Genomic DNA, 23,687 nt, shown 5'->3' with positions numbered 1-23,687 from the left:
TTCAATAATAAGTAAAACATTGTGTGCCTTGGGTGAATTAAAAGAATTGTTTTACCCAGAGCTATAATTTTAGCATGTTGCTATAGCTACTGTTAGATTAGCACAGTCGACAAATATAGCACAAAGGCATGTCTGAAAAAACAAAAAAAACAAGATCTCAGTAAATACACCTGACAGCTTCTCATTGCTTCACTGACACCGTAGATGCTTCTGTGCCAGATTGAAACACAAAATATAAACGCATATTTTTTTACATGTCAACAGCAAAGTAAATAGTAGTTTGTCAAAGCAGTCCCTTTCAGTCAGTAATTTATGGGTGTTTGTTCTTGCAAGTTAATCTGTAAGGTGCTCTGAATCTGAATACAGAAATTCATCACACTTGATGAATATTTACATTTGATGTAGCTGCTAAAAGGCATAATTCACAAAAAAAAACATATTTTACTAACCCTTATTCAAGGGAGTGAATGGGACTAAATCTTTCAAGCAGTAAAATCAAACGCACACACACACACACACACACACACACACACACACACACACACACACACACACACACACACACACACAAAAACACCATAAAAGTAGGTCAGATGACTTGTGCGGTATTTTTCATGCCTTCTGAAGCCATATAGCTTTCTGTGAGGAAATCTTTTTTTTGTAGAATTTGAACTTCATAGCACATTTTTATTAAAAGACAATGCATAAACCGAAAAACGTAATATTGAAAGTTACTTTTAAAGCAATGTGCAAGTCGGTTTGATAAATGTTGTTCAAATAAGGTCAATATTTAACTACACTAAAGTTTAAGCATAGTTAAATCTAATAATTTTTTTAAGCACTTACAACAAACACAGCGGTTATGTTAGCATTGCATATGAGAATACCAGACTAGCCCTTGCCAAATTGTTCCTCAACTATTAGCTGACCATTGAAAAACCTCTTAACAATGACTGTTGGGACCATTTAATAATCAAGCTTGAGAATTCAGCCTCCATGCCGTGATGATAATAACCCAATTACAGAAACAAAATCGTATGAGTTGTTATTTTGGACAGAGGGTGGAATTAAACTCGCTGCTATTTGCCAACAAAATGGAGGCCACTGCTGCGCCAAGAGATTATCTGTCAGTCAGTCCTAATGTGGGTAAAAATGAAAAAATGTACTGTAAAGACATGGGGCAGCTGCAGGCAGCGCTCAACACGGCTAACTACTAACCCTCGGCTGATAAATGCATCCATAGGGAGTCATGAAAGTCAAATCTGAAATAGAGGACAGCATAAAACATATTCTCTTCAGGCACTCTGAATATGCACATATTAGTGTGATTCTGTGTGGATATGGGAAGTCTCTAGGCGGTGGAGTTCAGGATTTGAGGAAAGATATTAGTTAGTATGTATGGATAGATAGATTCACTGTAAAACCCAACAAGTTAAGCTAACTCATTTCATTTGAGGAAACCAATTGATTCAATTTAATTAATTTCATCATTTTTTAATCGAGTCCACTAAAACAATGATATTTCTTAATACACAATTAAACTTTACACTGCATTTACATTACACTGAAACTTCACTATATTGAGTAAAAACAGTGAAATGACAAACTTTAAATGAACTCAGAGAACTTGCAGTTACTGCTATCAGACATGAAGTCAAATACAATAAGTTAAGATAACTCATTACATTTGAGGACACTGATGGACGCCTAAATTATTGAAATTTTAGAAACCAATAGTTATGAGTACTCTGAAATGATTTCAGTTGAGTTCACTAAAAGTTGATATGCATTGCAGTCAAGAATTACGTGATTAATTGATTATTTTCTCTGGTTGCTGAAATGTGTGTTTATAAAACACATTTGTTATAGCGCAAAAGCCAAAAGGAAATATGAGTGTGTCTGGTTGTGTTTTGATGATGAAAATCATCAATTAGTGACTTGATTCCCTGATCTTTTCAGAGCTATAATCTCTAAATAAACAGGTGATGTATTATTTGTATAATACATTATAATAGAACCGTGATTCGACTGTAAGGTCCATTGCTGTGACAATCAGATTTTAAAAACCTCTATGGTATCATGCTGACTTAAACAGACATCAAGAATCATCATATGAATCTCATTAATGGTGACCATTGAAAAATTGGTGGATTCTGGTGGAAAAACAATGGATACGGATTGTATAATGCACGCATTGCAGCATGAGTTGTTTTTAATGGTCACCATGGTTGAGATTCATACAGATTCTCAATGTTTGTGTGAGTCTTGGTAATTCAATACATTTTTTTGTGAAACTTTTTCTGCACAAACTGTTTGTAAAGTCTTTGATAGATCTGTATAATCACAGTTTTGAATAAAACAAATATAATGTTCCCCTTTTAATCTGAGATTCAAGTCACTAAATGATGATTGTCATCATGAATCATCATGAACACCCATTCATACTTTTCCTTGACTTGACTGTTTTATAAACACTGTTACATCAACCAAAGAAAAACTTGCAAAAGTCAAGGGACAAGGACACAACTAAAGCAAACGCTGATCTTCATCATGGTGACGTTAAATGAAACTCAAATCATCAACTTCTAAACCTATTCTAGGTTAATTCTAGAACTTCTGTAGATGAATGGCAGTAATAAAGTCAAACTGGTCAGTAATAAGTGAAGCTGGTAATGCTATTTGTGGAGTTGTTTACACCTCCTCTGCTGAGATTTAACGTCCTCCTTTATCTTCAGCTAATTTCATCTAAGGCTGTGGCTGAAAGTCAGTTGTAGTTGTTGTTTTTCTATTCTTCAGTGATTCTGCTTGTTAACAGCAGGTGTCCATCACTAATGCTCAATCATAACTTAATTGTACAATTATTATACAATTATCATTCTGGCATCTAGAAATGTTCTTTAACTCATTCAGTTTGAGTTCTGTTTCAGTCATTCACGTTTCAGTAATATTTGAGTTCAGTGAACTCAATTTTATTTAGGACATATTACTGTTAGGTTTTACAGTGATAGATAGATAGTAGGGGTGTAACGGTACACAGAAGTCATGGCTCGGGGTCACAGTTTGATACAAGTTTGGTATACATGTCCTTTTCTTTGCACGTGAGAGTACATTAACATGCGGTGACCATGGCGAATGCACAAGTCACGCTTTTTCAAGAAATGACTGAAAGATGATCGAGTAGAAGAAAAAGTGACATCTACATCTGCCTACCTCACCTTTCCACGAGGAGACGGCGAGTGAAGCTTCCCATTTCCAGGCATATTTCATCACTGGACTGTAGTAATGAGACTTCCATGACACAAATTGGCACAAATTGTCTCATTTTAACAGCGGAAACAATTTTAGTGAGATAGTGTGTTGATGAGGTTGCAAAGTTGATGAGGGTACAAATGTTCGTGAAATGAAGATAGATAGATGGATGGAGTGATGTATTTATATATTAATTAAAAATTGTCTGCATAGGTGGCTAATTCATATTCCCTCATAATCAGAGATGGAAATATAAAAAAGCTTTAACACACTTCCCCCACTATGATTCAGAGCCGCTGGCACCTGTTGACAGAACCAGTGGGTGGCAATTAAGCTGCATTTGGAAGAACATGGCATTTCAACACATTGCGGCTGCAGTCTTACTGGAACAGCTTCAGCATCATTTAATTGGACACATCATTATCTGTCGCCACTGCATTCGGATTCTTGAATTATATGATTGTGTTTTTTTGTTCCTGCCAAGAGCCTACGGGGGGTCTCGGTCCTCTTGTTTCCACTTCAATTAGCCCTAACAATGCATTCAGTTGCATAGCTGCTGTGCCACCCAGAGCCCGGACCGCCACACAAGACCAAAACACAATGTGTCATCCAGACACTTTACTTGTTTACTCAAGGATGCCGTCAATCTGTTGCTCTGCTTAATTTACCATGACAATCTTGGTAATTAAATGAGTAACACTTTTCTCGTTTATAGTTTTTTTTTTATTGGCTTTCGGCTGTCATTGTTGACTTGCGGTGACTCACATGGCAGTTGCTTCAATGCATTTAGGGGTGTGGTCCTGGTCAAGACAATCTCCTGAACTCAAACTGAATGTCAGAATGGGAAAGAAAGGTGATTTAAGCAATTTGCCAGTCTGAGTATTTCACAATCTGCTCAGTTACTGGGATTTTCACGCACAACCATTTCTAGGGTTTACAAAGAATGCTGTGAAAAGGGAAAAACATCCAGTATGTGGCAGTCCTGTGGGCGAAAATGCCTTGTTGATGCTAGAGGTCAGAGAAGAATTGGCCGACTGATTCAATCTGATAGAAGAGCAACTTTGACTGAAATAACCACTCGTTACAACCGAGGTATGCAGCAAAGCATTTGTGAAGCCACAACACGCACAACCTTGAGGCGGATGGGCTACAACAGCAGAAGACCTCATCCCACGACTCCACTATGAATAGGGAATAGAGGCTACAATTTGTAAGAGCTCACCAAAATTGGGCAGTTGAAGACTGGAAAAAAGTTGCCTAGTCTGATGAGTCCCGATTTCTGTTGAGACATTCAGATGGTAGAGTCAGAATTTGGCGTAAACAGAATGAGAACATGGATCCATCATGCCTTGTTACCACTGTGCAGGCTGGTGGTGGTGGTGTAATGGTGTGGGGGATGTTTTCTTGGCACACTTAGTGCCAATTGGGTATTGTTTAAATGCCACGGCTTACCTGAGCATTGTTTTTGATCATGTCCATCCCTTTATGGCCACCATGTACACATCCTCTGATGGCTACTTCCAGCAGGATAATACACCATGTCACAAAGCTCGAATCATTTCAAATTGGTTTCTTGAACATTACAATGAGTTCACTGTACTAAAATGGCCCCCGCAGACACCAGATCTCAACCCAATAGAGCATCTTTGGGATGTGGTGGAACAGGAGCGTCGTACCCTGGATGTGCATCTCACAAATCTCCATTAACTGCAAGATGCTATCCTATCAATATGGGCCAACATTTCTAAAGAATGCTTTGTTTAATTAATGCCACGTAGAATTAAGGCAGTTTTGAAGGTAAAACGGGGTCAAACTATTAGTATGGTGTTCCTAATAATTCTTTAGGTGAGTGTATAAACCTTTACCACATGTCATATTAAACACTTTGAAGCTTCAATACATTTACCTCATTATGGTTTAATGAGTGTGTGGTTTGTTGGCTCGGGAACTTCTCGAAACGATTCACTTTGATGTTTTGTAAACCAGAACCATTCACAGCAGCAATCGTTCTCCACTGTTTATGGCACACCCAACTTAACCTGCTTATCACAATGACAGTCGAACTTCCCAGTGGTAAATACGATGTCCACTTTTTAACTCTGAAACTCGTAGCATGTGAAGGCAGCCTAAATATTTATGAAGATCCTTTTAAGCGCCTAGAAAAAAAGATAAAAATGTAGTTTATTAAGAATATGCATCATTCGTTTTTCGTTTTTGATCCAGGAATAAATTATATATAAATTTACATTTGCAAGTCTATCTCTGAAATAACATATAGCCTGGTAAAAAAAGAGAAAAATATATCAAATTATATTCGAAAGAGAAACCAGAAACCATAATCTAGTTATAGAATGGTTGGTATGTAAAACTGTGAGTTGAATATACCCAATGATTTTTTTTTTCTCTCGTAGAAGTTTAATCTAAGAGAATTACCATCGCAACACTGTGATGAAGTTGTCATTGGTGTCTCACACCTGATAGGGTTCCTATGGCAACATGGGCCTCAGGTGACATCGTTGATGCTTAAAACAGAAACTCAAAGACTTTAAGGAGAGTCAACAATGAATCACTTTATGAGGGGAGTGTCATTCAAAGCTGCTGTAGTACATCTAATGTAATACCAGTTTTTGAATGATATGCGGGTTATGAAGGCAATGTCGCCTTAAAATCAACATTAAGCAGCATTTGCAACCCATTTTACTTTGTATTTCTGACTGGTACATATGGGTGACTTCAATTAAGATGAAGTTCAGATTAATTCAAGGGTGTCATAATACCATTTGCCATTGTTTTCCCATACGTTTTTGATTACCATTTGTCAGTGATGGCATTGTTACTGAGTAGAAAGGCAATTTATAGCACCATTATCTGTTATAATTTGATTAAACTGTAATGAGGACACTTGAAGACATATGTTTAGTTAATCTGTCTTTGGTCTTTGTTCATTCACTTTTAAAATTCATTTTGAATATAATTAGGGATTTTAATATTCACCACACATTCATCCTATTGTTAACAACTCCATATGGGGCATGTTTTATGCCGGGTATGAAATGAATAGATCAGTGTCAAGACACAGAGAAGTCTGCCTTTGAATGTTAAACACTAAAAAATTAATTTCACACTTTTTTAGTGCTTTTATTTAAAAGCCAAAGAAATAATTATTTTTCACTAGGAAGAAAAGGCTAAAGAAATTCAATAACAACCATAGTCTGAACTGATTTGTTCAGCGACTCGACAGTGAAAGATGAATCAGTATTTATGCGCAAATGAAACCCTGACAAGTGACTGATTACATTCTTAACCCTCTGGAGGCAAACAAAAATTTTTTTTTTAATTAAATAAATGTACTAGTTCAATAATGTTTTTTATTTAATATTTTGCATTTTTAGGGGATTTTATGGTGCTAAATTATACTTATGGAATAGTTATGATCCATTTATTGACTGTTAACCACTTTTTAAGCATAGACTTGAAAATTAAATTTATAAATCTTTAATGCTTTAGAGCACAGACTGAAGTTTGGTCTCTTTTTAAAGATGTCACTTGACAGATTATTGTTGAAGTGAAATAAGTATTTTAGTAAGTAAGGATTTTTCCCCATATAATGCACTTTAATAGGAACCAAATGGCTCAAGGTCCAAAAGACAGTTTCAGTGCAAACTGCAAAGTGATCAAAGGGCTTTAAACGATTCCAGACGATGAATACGGGTCTTATCAAGCGAAACGATCGCTGATTAAAAAAAAAAAAAAGTTTAAGTTTTATAAGCTCAGGTCGCCTTGCTCTGTTATGTGATACGCGTTCGTGACTCTCCTGTTCGGACTCGTTTATCAAAATGAACGAATCTTTTCCTGAGTCAATCCGTTCATTACATTCCGTGAACCAAATGGCACGAAAAAATATTTGTTCATTTTGATAAACGAGTTTGAGTAAATTATCAGCAATTTTTTTTTTTAAAGTGAACTACTCTTTTAAGTGTGACTATTTTTTTTTCAGGACCCTTTATTTTTGTGTGTTTCAAGTGCCAAAAACTTTACCCAGTTTCATAACATTATGAGAAGTAAATAATTCTAAAAAAAACAAGACATACAATTTTTCAATCAAAAATGACCGAACAGCAGAGGGTCAAAGATAGTGAGACAAAGATGTTTGGAACCAAACCCAAGGAGCAGTGAAGCAAAACTGCATGCGCACCAGTATAGTTTTAAAGAAAGTTGTTTTTATGTATTTTTTCCAAATGGCCAAGGACAGGTGAAATGACTGATTCTGCTCTCCGGTGAATATGTTTGTTTGAAGTAGATGATGAGCGGTCTTTTATTCTAAATAAAAGCAGAATCAATTCAGACACTCTGAAGGGAAAGACTGCAGTAAGACAGAAAAGAAATCATGGATCTATGTCAAATGTAATTACGTATCTCAATATGCTGACATTGCTAATACTTTCCCTGTGGTTTGAATGATGCTGGAAATTCATCTACGTGTGTTTTTTTTAAATTATAAAATTCAATTTCACAACTTTGTGTTGATCAAACAGGTTTCTTGCAATATTTAATTCTCTCCAAGTTTAACGTAGTGAAAGTATACATTTGTAGGTTGACTAAATAATAATAAATAAAAAAAACAGTGGCTGGACACTGCTGTTTTATTTATGCGACTTTGGCATATAATGTGTATATTGAATGCAATCAGATATTAGTGTCACTGTCATGATGGTGGATCTGCTGAAGAAGCGGTCAAAGATCAAAATATTGATTTTTGAAGGCGTTTAAAATCCTTTAGCGTCATATAGGTGACGCTATATGACAAAAACGGCGAAATACTATGCACATGGCACCCTTTATTGTTAATATAACACGCGAACCCAGATAGCAAACTGACATTGAATCAACGTGGAAACGACGTCTCTCATGACATTGAAACAACGTTGATTTTGCTCATCGAATTAACGTTGAACCAACGTCAGACGCGGCATTCTTCAAAGCTAAATGAAAATCGAAAATTGGTTTGCTTTCATAACGTTGAAACAACGCGTTGATTTCAAGTTGATTTTCCGTTAGTTTTGAAAGAATGACGCGTCTGACGTTGGTTCAACGTTAATTCGATGAGCAAAACAATGTCAGATCAACGTTGTTTCGATGTCATGTTTCTACGTTGATTCAATGTCAGTTTGCTATCTGGGAACCCAAGGCGCCATAAATCCTTTAGCGTTAATATGAGACTACCCTACCCCACACCTACACCTACCCATCACAGCGCATGTTATATTAACGATAACGTTAATATATCGTTAATATAACGTGTAATTTATCGTTAATATAACACGCGAACCCAAGGCGTCATAAATCCTTTAGCGTTAATATGAGACTACCCTACCCCACACCTAAACCTACCCATTACAGTGCATGTTATATTAACGATAACGGGTGCCATGTGCGTATTTCGCCATTTTGTCATTTAGCGTCACCTATGACGCTAAAGGATGAGAATGCGTTGGAATATGAGCCAGATCCTGAATGTACTGGAATGAGCTCTGATGAGGACTGTGATGACAGTATAAAACTGCTCAAACTGAACCCTTCCAAGCTTCAAAAGGTAACAAAATATGCTTTATTTTAGTCTGTTATAGTTACTCTAATATCAGGACAGTTTTATAGCATCGCAACAGGTTGAGATCCATCCGTGTTAGATATAAACCTGGGTTGCTAAAGACCTGAATATGTAATAATGAGATTGGGGAAACATTCGTGCATTTAAGGGTTTAATAAATGAGTTGTTTAGGCTACTTGTTCTCTGCCTCTTTTGGATATCTAAACACAAGAAATATCAGGAAAGTCTGTACCATGAATTTATAGGACTTTATAAGGAAAGATTTCAGATTGCATCTAATGTATTTATATGTATGTGCTTTTTGTGTTGCAAAGCTTAAATATTTCATTTCTTTTGTCTTGTGTTTCACACTCTTGTCTAAGGAGCAATGCAAATTCAGACCTTTGTGAGTCCACTGCAAATGGCATTGGGTTGATTAAACCAAATGCGATTTAACCTTCAAGTGTTTGAGCTTGAAATAACCTTTTTATATTCAAGGAATCCTAACTCAAATGCCAGATTACCTATGCAATTAAAGCTAACCTAACACAATGTTAATCTCATTTTTGCACCAAGTTGCATCCCTAAACGTATCCTTGTATTCCCTTTCACCACCTCATTTGTAAAATCCGAACACCCATGGTCATAAACATATCTTTAGCCTTGGAAAGCAGACGAGACTCAGGGCAGCATCTTGAAAATCCACTTTCCTGCCGACGGTCATCAAACGGATAATCTGACGGGCGAGAGAAACGGCGGGGCGCGGTAATTCAATCCAGACGGCAGTTTGCTTCTCAACACTCAACCGGGTAATGACATTACGGACAGGACCGTCGTAATGTGTCAGGGGACGAGGCGAAGGTGTCGCGGATTCGGCGTCTGTAAAGGCACACAGCCCCCTCCTCATTTAGCGCTAGATTTCCCAGCAGGCCACCCTCGAAATGGATTGTTGGTTCTTGGCAAGCCAAACCACTCTATCTTAAAAAATCTTTATGGGGAGAGCTTAAAAAAAAAGAATACGCTCTTTTTATTGTAAGGTTGTTAAAAAGATCGTCTACTTGATGAAGTTTGAAGTCACATTGGAATCATCCTCAATATTCAATTTGAGCATTTTTACCAGTGGCCTTTATCATAGCATTGAAGTCCCTGTGAACCGGAAGTTGCAAACGATTTTTCTCCAGTGCTGTGACGTATTTCCAAGTGAAACGGAATATTGAACAGAGGGCAGGGTTTTAGCGCTCCTCCTCTCCATCTCTCGCTCATAGCAAACTAACGGTTTGAGGGGAGTGGTTAAGCGTTTCCCCACCCAAACTGTGAAACCTACGTCATCAGAAAAAGAAACCGTTCCAGACCGGAAGTAACTTTTCAGATTTTGATTAAAGATTACTAAGGTAAAACATTTTTTTAGTATATATTCACTTGCACGGATTAATTGTTCACCACAAGACTAGTAATATGCGCTAACAAAGTAAATAGGTTCAATTTTGATTTCACGGGGACTTTAACAGTTTGTGGCTGAAACGAATTGGATAAGATATAGTAGGCTAATGCAAATGTTGACTGTACAAATTTGGTTTACTTGTTTTATGTAACGTTGGTGAAAAAAAAAGTGGCTTGTCCAACCCGATCTCACGGCAATTCGGACAAATTTTATGAGGTGGCTAATTCGTAACAATTCGTACGACCTCACTCGTACGAATTAGTATGATTTTTGCTAAATCGTACATATTTTACAAATTGGCACGAATTATCTACCCCTGACCCCGCCCCTAAACCTACCCATCACGTGGGTTTAGACAAATCGTACGAATTAGTATGAGTGAGGTCGTATAAATTAGCCATTTTTTAATCATCGTTCGAATTGTCGTGAGATAGCGTTGGCTTGTCTGAAAACGCGACAATGACTAAATTACATTTCCCATCATCTCCTTCTCCTAGAAAAAATTATGGTTAATTCAAGTCTTTCTGGAAAGTTCACATTCTACGAGTTGGGAAGCCAAAGGGGTCCGTTACACAACACTATTTTCAACGAAAAACGGAAAACCTTTTAAGGGGCCTGAAAACTGTTTTTTGAAAACAATACCATTATTGCCTCGGTGTAAATTTCAAAAACACAAATTTGAGAAAAGAATGATGCGTATTGAGTCTATTGGAGACTTTACTTTTTACAAAGTGACATTACCAACTACTGGCCAGGTAACAATCATTTTTGTGGATCTGTGTGACAGGGGATTGTTAAACATACCTATAATTACAACGTACGATCATATTCTGGTTGGAGCACAACCTTTTCAAAAAAAACAAACAAAAAAAAACAGCAAGACTCTTCTTGAAATGATGAATAAAGAATGCACATTGGATGTATTTTTATTCAGTTTATGAATTCACAATTGAACATAGGCCTACAATTTAGCTAGTTTTAATCTAAATGAAAATAAAAAGCCCATGTCCTCAACAACTCTTAAAGGAGTTTTTCATTTGTGGTGGAGTTCATGTGCGATCAACTATTCCGACGTGACTGAAACGCACCATAAATACACAGATAAAGTATAATTTATACACCATTCATGCATCATTTACACTTATGTCACACATTATGTTGTACTATTTAAAAGGCTTCCTGACTTTATCAGGAAGAGAAATTGTCCAGCGAGCCCATTTTATTTAGATAATAATCGCTTGTGAAAAATCGCTCGAAAGTAAGGATCCTTGTTGTTCCATCAACCAATTAGAATTTAGGGTAAAGTAATAAGATCAGGGTTTCAGGACACCAATCTTGGTTGTGGATTAGGATAGGTTTATGACTATTTTTTTTATATGAATGATATTGTAGGACCAACTAGAGTTGATCTGGGAGCACGTCTTGGAAAAATCATGGTGAGCATAGTACATGTCAATGTCCTTTTCTTTTGCTGCTGTGTGGCTGGCCCGTTTCATTTTCCAATCCCTTTCCTCCCGCATTCCACTGTTATATCCATAAATATGAAGACATCAACCAACGAGATGACAAGTTGGTAATAAAATGCAAATCTGTCCTCTGTGCCTATTGCGAATTTCAAAAAGGAGTCTCGGGTTGCCTTGGGTTACTTTCCTGCATATGAAGGCGTACCAATATCCTAACTCGCAGATTAAGAGTGATGGTTCGCAGTTTAGCATTCCACGATCTCTGCTTGCATTTCAGCAATCACTCCTTTGGGTGGCCCAATGGCCAAAGAGCGTTTGACAAATGCTGTCAAATGTTCTGCTTGGTGAATGCCCCGGATTTTCTCATCAATACCAGAAAATTCAACTGCATCATTCACGAGACAGATTTAGGATGAAAGGGAAGGGTTTGTGTGCTTTAGATTCTGGAAACAACATTTCTAAAAGCCTCGGGTGACCCAAAGAAAGGAATTAACTGCAAGGGAATGAGTCTGACATAAAACTCAAGGTTAAAGAAGTCCGCTAATCCTCCGTTCGGTATTCAAGCAAGGATGGTTTCAAACACAAAGTTCTTAGCTGGAGTGTCCTGCTTTAAAATCAAGCCCCTCTTTAAATTTGCAGGCAGCATTAATTCCACCCCCTTAAGGGATGCAATGGATTCTAGCGCATGGCCCAGCAGGTTAAGAAGATGTATAGCCACAGTAGTCCCATCCTTAACACAAGAATGTAATGAAATGATAAATTGAGGCCTTTACCCTTGCGAGGCTTTAATTACCAAGGGGTGTTTGTGCCAGGATTGCAAGGTTTAGGAAACCCTTGCAACGACGAATAAAGTGGAGAAACTGGAAACTAAGGGTTTAAACTGACGCTGTTGAAAATTGGGATCTCTCAAGCAAGGTACTCCTTGCTCCTTCCGTCTTAAAACAGCAATTTCAAGATACGCCCCTGTGGATTTGCTACAAACAACCTTGCCCAAGACAGACCGTGCTTAAATGGGTCATGATCTAGACGAAAGAAAAATATTTCTGGATTTTGAGAAGGCAGATGCGAATGCGAGCTGACTCATCCTTTTGACGTATGTCTGTATGAAACAGGTTTATGTCTAATGCCCTTAAGGTCACAAAATTGGATTAACATCATTCAGTGACAGTTACAGTGACAGCATATTCACTTCTGAGCATTTCTGAGACAAAAAAAAAAGGATTATGCAGAGATCATTTAAGAATCAGTAGCTCCATCTAGTGGTGAATTAGAAGAGCTGTCCGACAATACATGGATTTTATTTTAAGAAAACATTACATTAAATTAAAGAACAGATGACAATGGATATTTAGGAAAACCATCTCTGTCACACCTATTAACAATATGCATTTTAATCAAATTTAAACATCACAGTCCAGCAAAAATAACTCCTCAGCTGATGTCCTCCTGCATCATCTCGCACCAAGACAAATAATCAACAGATGAGTAATATTTAGCGCATATTGGGTAATTTTTTGCGATCCTTGGTGGCATTGCGCTTCCTCTTCTTGCTCAAGAAGTTCTCCAATTTTCCACTCCTTTTCAGCTCGCTGTATTTCTCTGCCAATTCCAGCTTCTTCATGTCAGCTGTAGAGAGGTTTTAAAGAAGTTTTAAATAAAATAAAAAATAGCACATTATATAGGTTATTTGATGGTTCTTTGTTAAATGACGCACAATTGCGAACACTGGCGAAACCGGAGTAGGAATAGTGTGGCATTCCACTATCAAATCTTCTCCAAAATAATCAGTACTATAATAAACAATCAAGGAACATGATGAAAAGACTCACATTTCTTCAGGTAGAAGGGTTTGTGTCCTTGGCCAACCAACTCTCTCTGTTTCCGCTTGAACTCAAGTTCCTTTTGTCTATCCTGCTCTTGCCTTTGACGTTCCCTCTGTTGGTTTTCCTGTTGTAAACACACAGATTAGATATAAAGCACAAAATAAGCAGCAATATTAAGCTTAACACAGCTGTATGTAGCTGTTCTTAAATGCATTTAAATATATTTCAAACGTACCATTCTCTTAAGCAAGGCTTTCAGCTCTCCCTTTTTAGTTTTTGATTTGGCTTTTTTGAGATTCATCTTCACTAACTGAAACAAATAGCAGTGGACATAAATGTGATGCACGTAATGAAAACAAACAGGAATCAATAAGGCATTTTACATTTTCACAAACCTGTGCTTCCTTTTCTCGAAGATCATTAATGAATTTGTGCGTCTGATTAAAAATTTCAGGCTTGAATTCCCCTGAGAGGTCATCAAAACGAGGGTCTCTTGAAATCTGTTTACAAAGCGAAAAATTGAATCTATGATTTAATATGTATGAGCAACCATTCATTTAATAAACTCGTAAAAAATGTACCCTTTTCTTGACAGGAACCACTTTTCTGAGGAAAGGCACATGTTTCTTTGCAGAAATCTCTTGAGGTCTGAAGACGAAAACACACAGTGATTAGACAAAACATACACAAACTGACAGACAAAATAACTTTACCTCACATAAACAATTCTTTGATTATTTTTAGTGAGATGCATCAATATAAACAATGATCAAATGTGGTTAAACTTTGATTTAAAAAAAGAAAAGGCCTTGTTTAACAGGTCACTGTTGTTATTGTTAACTATATATGATTTTCGTTAATTAAAATAAAGCCGAAATAACATTAAAAATTAAACTTAAAAAAAACAAATGGAAATTAGAAATGCTCCCTTGGCTACTATAAGTTGAAGTAGTAAAACTACAAAAAATAACATTTGAATATATATATATATATAATTTTTTTTTTAACAATATACAAATAAAAGATAATTCAAAATATGAATAAATACTACTGCGGGTACCTGTGTTTATTTAGCCGTTTCATGGGCTCGTTTTTTTGCTGCTGCTTTGTGTCACCATAAGCGATTTTATTGTACACTTTTGTTCCGACTTTATTCTGTAGCTTTAAGATTTCCTCAAATGACATGGTTGATAATTCTGTACAAACAAAAAGATATGAGTGTAAATGTAAATATGGCTCTTTTAACCAGGGTCAGCATATAATCATTTAAATGACAAAATTGTTGCTTCTTCCTACCACTTTTAAAGCTGCCCTTCCTCTGTGTTTGTGCCTTGCTGCCTCCATCTTCATGGTCACTAACGGACTCATCATCTTCACTCTCTGTGTCACCTTCATCACTCCCTGAGTCACCTTCATCATCAATGCCATTGTCTCCAACCTCTGCAGATCCATCTTCATCCTCTTCAGGTGCTTCATCATCCTCTTCATCTCTAATTTTCTCTTCATTCTCAGCTGAAGCTTGCATCGTGCTCCTTTTACTGAGTAAAGCAAAGTTTCTCTCCATCTCTAAAGCGTCCTCTTCATCATCAGAACTGTGATTTTCCATTTTGGTAAGTTTCTTTACTGATTTAGGCATTTTACTTAGGTTCTTGTCCTTTTTAACCTGATTTTACTTCGCTTGTTTATAAGCTGTGGAAATGATGCATTGAACAAAAAGATGTCAATGCAAAACTTTACAATTTATTATGTTAAATACTGTATAATGAATGCTAACCATGCACAAAGCCATTAACCTTATTAAAAGACAGTGTACATGTCTTGTACATGACAATATGAATATGTCATATCGTCGTTCACAAATAATTAGAGATATATGAAAACTTAGATTCGTTTATTACTTTTCTCTCCGAAATACTTTTGCTTACTGTGTTGTTTTTCATCCACTTACTTGTGCCTCGGTGTACAGCAGTCAAATATGCCGATAAAAGGAGGAAAATATTAACATGACAGGTTCATTACAAATGCAGTGTTGCCAGATAACTGGCATAATATGTAAAAACGTATATAATAACACCAAGTGAAGACTAATATTTGCGGAAAAAGCTAGTTCCACACGCACGTGGAAGTTTGAGAACTGAGCATGCGCGTCACAAAACGTCTATCAAAATAAAAGTCCTTAGGCTAATTATAATTCGGTTAAAATAAATGTACTTGGAGACATGTAAACATTAATATTATGTATCTTGAAGATTTAATACAATAGCTTTGTAAATTCAATCACACTATTCTGGAAAAGGATGACACAAACATAAAATAATGACTTCAAGGTTTTATGTTTCGGTAATAGCCCTTTATTTTGACATTTACATTCACCAATATTTAATAGGATACAACTGCCAGGATTATGTTTATGTTTACAACATAAAAGCCTAAATATGATCATATTTATTAGGCTAAATATCAAACTGGGCGAATATGAATTTAAATTGTTTCCATATTTTACATAATGTTAATAATAATGTTCACACTCTCCAACCTCCATCAGTTATTTGTTTTGATATAGTGACATACATATATATATATATCAGTGATTCTTGGGAATTTGGATAAAACAGGTTTTAATTTTGAAAATAAAAAGTTAGTTAAATTACAAAATCTGAAGGTATATCATTATAAAGCAAGGTCTTTACTTGGCTGTTCAGCAATGCACCGGTGCAACCTCCTCATTTTGTATTTTTTTCATAAAATAGGCTTTTCTCCAGTTATCACTTTGTTTTTGTCAACACCGTCAGACAAAATAAATAGCAAATTATTTTTTATTTGTTTGGTCTAATATGTATTTAGAGTTTTTAAATCATTATCTGGCATTCTTGGTACACATATATGCTGTTAAATGTTGAATATTCACTTTTGTTCATTTTTTATACTGTTTTGCGTGTGCTCCTTTAAAAGATATAACATCATACAACATTTACTTTAAGCCTAAATAGAAAAATTAATGTTGTTTTATTTAACAAACATATTTTTGTATTAAAAGAGACTATTACTTTAATAACTCAACAGCACTGAAGAATCATATTTCAAGTATATTCATTTAAAACAAATAAAACTCCCTCTGACGGTGGTGACTTTAGAACTGACGGTGGTGACATTAATCTGACGGCGGTGACTGTGGCCTCTTTACAACATACAATTCCACAATGTATACCACTCAAGTCAATCAATTCTTGCTTAACAACTTCATTTAACTCTTTGGTCCAAAAAATAACAATCCTGAGCACTGTGATAAACATTTTTTTTCCTTTTATTTAACTCTGCCTCACTGTGTATTTTCTCTCTCAGCTTTTTTTGGTATTCCCTGTTTCTTCTCCTTCTCTCCTCTACAGATAGCTGCTGCCTAGCCATAACTTTCTAAAATACATAAAGTCAAAGTTGAGTGTAATGACTATGAAATTGGGGGTAATTACAGCGAATGTTAGATTTGTTTAAATGATGTCATGCCATTTTCATTTGGCTTTAGTCATTGGAGATGCATAGCCTGGAATGGATAGTGCATACTATGTGCTGTGTAGGTAGGCAGTAGCTGCACTATGTGCATCCCAAATGACATAAGCCAAATGAACATGGCATAATAGTGAATTGAGAGAGAGAGGGAAGGCACACCTTATCCCCTATTGGACGATAGGCTGATGGTATAATTCATAAATATGTACACTGAGTAAAATTATAAATGCAACACTTGTTTTTGCCCCCATTTTTCATGAGTTGAACTCAAAGATCTAGGACTTTTTCCATGTACACAAAAAGCCTATTTCTCTCAAAAATTGTTCAAAAAATCTGTCTAAATATCAAGCGTAGCGTTAGTTCTGGCAGGTCACGTTAGTCAAGCTCGCATCAGCCGACTATTAGCTGATCAACCTCCCCCTATAGGAATATGACGCCTATCACTGTACACATATATAAGCTCCTTCAGTATTATCAGCAGCTATCACGTTTCTCAGGAGCTCATTACCCTCCTCCCTCCCCAGCTCCACTCGTCAGTCAGGACTTCACATTCTGATTCCCCAAGAATCTGAATAAATTCTCGAATTATATTGTACTTTAAATTTTGAAATAATCTGCAAAACATTCATGTTGGTTCTGTTCTGTTTACCCCAAGGGGGTTATTGCTGCTCCTATCCATGCTAGGCTTTAACAAATTTTTAGTGTGGGCAAAAATCTAAATGAACGTCATGAAACACAATTTAATCGCATCAAACGTGTTCAGATTAGAACTGCTGTATTCCTGCAGCTGAACCACAGCCGTGAGGATATCAGGAAACATCCTCACTCTCACTCGCGCTAATAGTAGCATGCAGTGTAAGCCTGTATGGAAGAAATATAGGGGGAATTAAATAAATAAAAATATTAAAGAGGTGACTGGAACATTACAGATAATATATTGGTATTTATTGTGATCAACAATTATATTCTAGCCTCTGTTATAGACCATTTGGGGGGTTTTGTCACCACCGTCAGAAAATAGCAAAATTACGGGAGCTTGAGTGATCTTGAAGCATGCTGTAAAGCTGAAGGTTTGAAAAAGGGCTATGGAGGAATGTAGTTGACCTTGTAGTTGCCTGATTTTATTGCTTTTTATAAATATCTGACGGTGGTGACGAATATGTGGGACACATTTTGAACAACCACAAAATAATAGTAAATATTGTTCAAAACTCACTGTTTGTAGTTTTTAATACATATTACAATGTACTCTTTTGTGTGGTAAATATATTATTCAATTCAATTATTCCTTTTTGTTTTTTTAATCAAGTTGAAATGATTATCTCCTATCCGAGGACAGCTGATTTTGTAGGCAATGGGCCAGCATATAATCATTAAAATAATCAAAATGAAAAATAAACCTACAAAAAAACCTTACATATGTGCAAAGGACCCCCTGATTATAAACTTGATTCTTTTCATTCATGAAAATGTTATTAATTTCCAACAAAATTAGCACTTTTTTTAGTGGGACATGTTTTTGCCAAAGTTTCAAGAATCAGTGATATATATATATATATATATATATATATATGTATATATATATATATATATATATTATGCCTTCCCTTTTGTTATTGTGATAGCATTATATCTGTATTAGTTTTCAAAATGGATGTCTTGAGTTTTCAGCCATGTAATTCTGACATGTCCCAGACCATGTTCAGAGGTAAGTCCTTCATTCTTTCTTGGTAGACGCGGTCGAAACATTCATTCTGAGCCACTGTTAGAGAGTTCCTCCAGTCCCCAACTGTTCCTGTAACACGGCAGGTCCAAAACATTAATACATGCCTTTTCCACCACCGCTGATGTGTCACTTATCACATTTAATAATTAACTTTTAAATAATGAATAATCTCAAAAGTCTACTGTGACCCCTTGAACATAATGTTTTGAGAACATTTTGATGGAACATTCTATCATCAAAGAAAGAAAGAAAGTTTGTTCATAACTTTCTGAGAAACTTGTCATAAAGTTAGCCCAAGTTCTGAAAACGTTCCCTGTTAGCTGGGATCATGAAAGTGACAAAGTCTCTGTTCACATCTTATCTTGAAGAATAATTTTACAGTGCTTCAATTACCAACTCTTGATTTTTTTCAGTTTTTTCTGACCTTTGCGCAAAAAAACTCCTTTGCTTTCTTTCATGACTTCCTGAGCAACGGATTCATAGTTGGCCAAGGGGTCTTGCTTCATGTGTTTGAACGTGGCAGTCTCCACCACTTTATTAATCGCTGCGTCAGACAGATTCTTCCCCACAAACTCACAGATTTTCACAACGACAGACCTGAGGTTCTGTTAAAAGGTTGGTTCATGTCATTGGTCAGTCTACAGATACCAGTAGCCATCGACCACAACATTAGAAAAGAAATAATAACACTTGATGGAAAGATGATAAGATCATAAACTGAACCAGTCTCACCTTGATCATTTCTTCATAAGTAAGGATCAGGATGTTGTATTTGTCTTTATTTGTAATCCATCCTTTAACATGGTCAAACCAGCAGCCACCAATCACTACAAACCAGGCACAACATTAGTGTCAAACTTTGTAGAATGTTCAAGATCTGGTTATATACATCCAACGCACATGGCACCCTTTACCGTCAATATAACACGCTTCGGTTATGGGTAGGTCTGGGGTAGCATAAGGGTTAGACCACTAGGAGGCGCCTTATGGCCCATATATATCTGCGTCTCACATTAACGCTAAAGGGTGCCATGTGCGTTGGATGTAGACATATTGTCAAATGCGTCAGTAAATGACGCCTTGGGATGAGAACGGGATATATAAACATACATACATTTATCCTACTACACACACACATAAAATAAATACATAAACACATTATATTTTTTTTATAAATATATAGTAGCAAGTATCTGTTGTGTAAATTATGTATTTGTCATGATAGTTGTGGCTCTTACTGCATCCTGTGAAGAATTTTTCCAGCATTTCGCCCATGCTCTCGGTAGAATCCAAGTTTGTCATGTTGTTGGAAAAATGGAAATATGACACCATGACGTCTTTAGGGTTTCTCATGACGTAGATGATCTGACATCAAAGAGTTATATTTAAAACTGTGCATGACGTCAATGCTGTTTATTAATCGATTGATGAACGCATACATACCTTTCCTTTTGTTTGCAGCGCTTTGGGCATCAGAGGCTGGAGTAAATGGGAACAGAAGAGTCTCGGAGATGGACGAATGCTGTAATTTTCCCCCTTCAAACGATACTCTATCCAGGGCATCTGCTCGTAAGTGCTTTGTTTGGCTTTGTCCGGGAAATCTTCCTCGTATATTAAAGTAATGATCCGTTGGGTCCACACCGTACCTGAGAATCAAGCATTTAATAGGCCAACATGAAACTTTTCTGTCATATTTAGAAATGTACGTGCTAAAAAAAGTAGTCTACTCTTTGGCTTTTTATTATTATTATTTTGTCTACACTTACCTGATTTCGGGAAGGTAACAAGAAAGAGATCATCATGCTTGGTTTCGAAATGCTCTAAACTGTCAATGTACTCTGGAGTAACATCGTGTTCTTTTTCCAAAGACAAGACAGTGTTTTTGTACGTAATCAGTTTGTCACTAATCTCTTTGTAATCCTGCTGAGCCATAGTTTTTGCTGAGCCAAATAGATTGTAAATGACGAAGGAAAATTGTTCAAATATATCCGTGCAGGCCCAGACTTCATTGACAAAAAAGGTTATCTTTGCTGTTACACGATGGTCAAAGGATTATTTATGGAGTTCATGGCCAACCTTTGGACACTGTGCTTTAAAGGGATAGTTCACCCAAAACCATTACTCACCTTCATGTTGTTCCAACACTTTCAGACTTTTGTTCATTTTCGGAACCCAAATGAAGATATTTTTCATTAAATCTGAGAGCTCACTCCTCCATAGGCTTCTAAGGAATTGAAACTTGCCGGCCCAGAAAAGTTATTAAAGACATCGTTAAAATAGTCCGGGTGACTACAAGTTTTTTTTTAAGCGATGAGAAAATTTTGTTTGCGCAAAAAACAAACAATAGTAACGACTTTATTCAACTTTTCATTTCCTTCTCTGTGGGTCTCGAGTGAGTTCGCGTAGTGTAACTGCGCAGCGATCTTTCCTCGGGCTAATTATATTTCTGCCAAAATAATTGTATTCGGAGACATGTTTTTTTTAATACATTAAATACGATAGCTTTGTAAATTCATTGAATACATTTTGGAAACTGATTAAACAAACACATGAAAATAACAACTTTCAAGGTTTTATGTTTTGGTAAATTTAGTTCAGCATTTGCATTCAACCAACCTTTAATAGGCTATTACTGCCAGTATTATGTTTACATTTACAACATAAAAGCGTGGAAAAAAACGTAAATATGATCATATTTATTAAATATCAAATTGGCTGAAAATTACTGCAAATTCAATATTTCAATATTTTACATAATAATAATAGTGTACTTTTCAACCTCCATTAGTTATCTGTTTTGATATGGTGACATCTAGTCACATTATGTCTTCCTTTTATTGTGACAGAACCCAAGTGCAGTTTATTACAAACAAAACTAAACATAACACAAAATGTTCTTGCTGTGCCAAATCAACATTGGCGTGTGTGTTGCCAAAAGACCGTAAATGACGAAAACTGTTATGTCCGTGCAGGGCCAGATTTCTTTGAGACAAAAGGTCATCTTTGCTGTTAAACAATAGTCAAAGGTTTATTAATTTTTGAGTTCATGACCAACCTTTGGACACGGTGCTTTAAACTACAACTTAATGATCAGTCGTTGTAGGCCTATATTTACTACAAAACTTTGTAGGCCTACATATCCTCCAAGTTTACGTCTTAGTTTTATATTTTATATTTTTGTTTTTAGATTTTAATTTAGATTACTTATACATTTTTAATATAATAATCTTATAATAATACAGAATAAACAGTCTCAGAAGGACATGTTGCATGGGATTTATAATCTCTATAATTTCAGCATAAATTAAACCACTGAAAGCAATTAAAAGTCAAAGAATAGTTGATAGGAGGGCAGTTCAGAGAGTTTCGCTCTAACTAGGACTATGTCCCAGGTTAACCTCATCATAAAAACTCTAGTTTGCAGTATGGAACGTAGAAAAGATGAAGCAATCATAATATAGGCTAGGCTGGAGATTGATGCACAAACTACACAACCTTAAAGGGATACTCTTAAACAGTTGTGTTTTACCGTTTTCTAATCCATTCAGCCGATTTTCTGAAATAAACTCTCATTTGGACCTTGAACCGTTTGGTTCCCAATGAAGTCCATTAAATGGAGAAAATCCTGGAATGTTTTCATGAAAAACCTTAATTTCTTTTCGTCTGAAGAAAGAAAGACATGGACATCTTGGATGACATGGGGGTGAGCAAATTATCAGCAAAAGTGTTTTTTAAAAGCGAAACTGCTCTTTTATATAAAACTAAGGAACTTGAAAGGTTTTATCTATTTTCAGGTCTAGCGTGTGTTTCACTTTTGACTGATGATCTGTCTCATAAACAACATAAACAGCGTAGTTAAGCCTCCTTAACACTTTTTTTCTTCAGATTGTTGATGGTAACCCACACCTGCTGGTTGCAGACACTGGTGTTTGTTTGTAAACTTCAGGATTTGAGGCTTTTGTGCTTTTTTAAAGGTTCTGAGGCGTTTATGCTGCCTGTTTTGTCTGCTCTGTTGTCTGCACAAAACACAGTATCTACAATGTTCAGAACAGCAAGTCAAGGGGCACGTAAAGGGCTTTTCAAAGCATAAAGAGTCTGAAGAGGTCTGCCATTGTTCAAAGTAGGGAGCAATGTACTTTCTGTTTTAAAAGGATCTTTTCAGGTAGGCCGTAAACCGATCCTGGGCCTTTCCTGGCCAGGGTGTGCCTGGGCATCTCTGATTTACCTGAGGGACCAGACGACCGTGCATGGGGCCTCCGAGGGAGGGGGGGGGGACGGAGAAAAGGAGGCAGCTGGTTACTGGTTGCAAAGGATGAATGGATGAAAGAGGAGAAGGCTGAGAAATTACAAACAAAGGTGCTGATGAAGGTCACTGCAGAGGTTTTTGATCATGTCATCCTCAATCTCCCTTGTCCTGAGGAAAAGTATAAGCCAGAACATTAGAAAAAAAGTGTTTAAACACAATAAACGTTCCAACTGCATACACTTGACTACTTGACAAGTGGTGCTTAGGATAACAGTTAGGATAATGCAGTTCTCTGGCATAAGTTGAAAGTAAAACGATAAAGTAGTTCAGGACAGAAGCCAGAACGCCTACAGTGTCATACAGTGAACCGTCAGAAATATAAACAGCTGGCAATCTCCCTCAGAGGGAGTTCTCTGAAAATATTGCCTTGAGGAATATACATCCTCATGTGTCAACATAATTTTGGCTATGAATTACAAACATTGAAGTGTATTGTCTATAGTAGGGATGCACCGATATGACAATTTTGCCCGATACCGATGATTCTTTATTCTTTACTTTATTCTTTATCTAATACTTTTAATGTTCTCATTATAATTTTATGTAGCCTATATGAACGACTTGCACTGCACATGTTGGACTGAACTG

The 23,687-nt window shown here is 36.3% G+C and overlaps 2 protein-coding genes across 2 annotated transcripts; both read right to left on the bottom strand.

The window, feature by feature from the left end:
• Window positions 1-13,022: 13,022 nt before the first annotated feature.
• rrp36 (ribosomal RNA processing 36) lies at window positions 13,023-15,713 on the bottom strand. The gene is made up of 8 exons (XM_039682288.2): window positions 15,512-15,713; window positions 14,860-15,252; window positions 14,624-14,759; window positions 14,145-14,211; window positions 13,959-14,063; window positions 13,799-13,873; window positions 13,570-13,687; window positions 13,023-13,366 (listed from the first exon to the last, which is right to left on the bottom strand). Exons 2-8 carry the CDS (start codon window positions 15,197-15,199, stop codon window positions 13,233-13,235), a joined length of 975 nt encoding a protein of 324 aa, XP_039538222.2. The 5' UTR covers window positions 15,200-15,252; window positions 15,512-15,713; the 3' UTR covers window positions 13,023-13,232.
• A 178-nt stretch (window positions 15,714-15,891) lies between these two features.
• Window positions 15,892-20,844, bottom strand: sult3st3 (sulfotransferase family 3, cytosolic sulfotransferase 3). The gene is made up of 6 exons (XM_039682289.2): window positions 20,560-20,844; window positions 20,237-20,439; window positions 20,032-20,158; window positions 19,526-19,620; window positions 19,218-19,398; window positions 15,892-18,862 (listed from the first exon to the last, which is right to left on the bottom strand). The coding sequence occupies exons 1-6, from the start codon at window positions 20,723-20,725 to the stop codon at window positions 18,735-18,737; spliced, it is 900 nt and encodes a 299-aa protein (XP_039538223.2). The 5' UTR covers window positions 20,726-20,844; the 3' UTR covers window positions 15,892-18,734.
• Window positions 20,845-23,687: the final 2,843 nt, after the last annotated feature.

The sequence above is a fragment of the Pimephales promelas genome, chromosome 2 (genome assembly GCF_988280905.1).
Source record: "Pimephales promelas chromosome 2, fPimPro1.hap1.1, whole genome shotgun sequence".
NCBI classification, from domain to species: domain Eukaryota; kingdom Metazoa; phylum Chordata; class Actinopteri; order Cypriniformes; family Leuciscidae; genus Pimephales; species Pimephales promelas.
Note: the sequence above shows the minus strand (reverse complement) of the source record. Positions and strands in the feature narration are given on the sequence as shown.

What these genes read in the sequence shown, in the direction of transcription:
- rrp36 (XM_039682288.2), bottom strand. Translation starts at nt 15,199, where the DNA reads ATGCCTAAATCAGTAAAGAAACTTACCAAAATGGAAAATCACAGTTCT. An exon ending in AAGCCTTGCTTAAGAGAATG is followed by an intron (nt 13,688 to 13,798) that starts GTACGTTTGAAA and finishes TGTTTACAACAG; the next exon opens with GAAAACCAACAGAGGGAACG. An exon ending in ACCCTTCTACCTGAAGAAAT is followed by an intron (nt 13,367 to 13,569) that starts GTGAGTCTTTTC and finishes ACCTCTCTACAG; the next exon opens with CTGACATGAAGAAGCTGGAA.
- sult3st3 (XM_039682289.2), bottom strand. Translation starts at nt 20,725, where the DNA reads ATGGCTCAGCAGGATTACAAAGAGATTAGTGACAAACTGATTACGTAC. An exon ending in CTTATGAAGAAATGATCAAG is followed by an intron (nt 19,399 to 19,525) that starts GTGAGACTGGTT and finishes ACCTTTTAACAG; the next exon opens with AACCTCAGGTCTGTCGTTGT. An exon ending in AGGAGTTTTTTTGCGCAAAG is followed by an intron (nt 18,863 to 19,217) that starts GTCAGAAAAAAC and finishes GCCGTGTTACAG; the next exon opens with GAACAGTTGGGGACTGGAGG.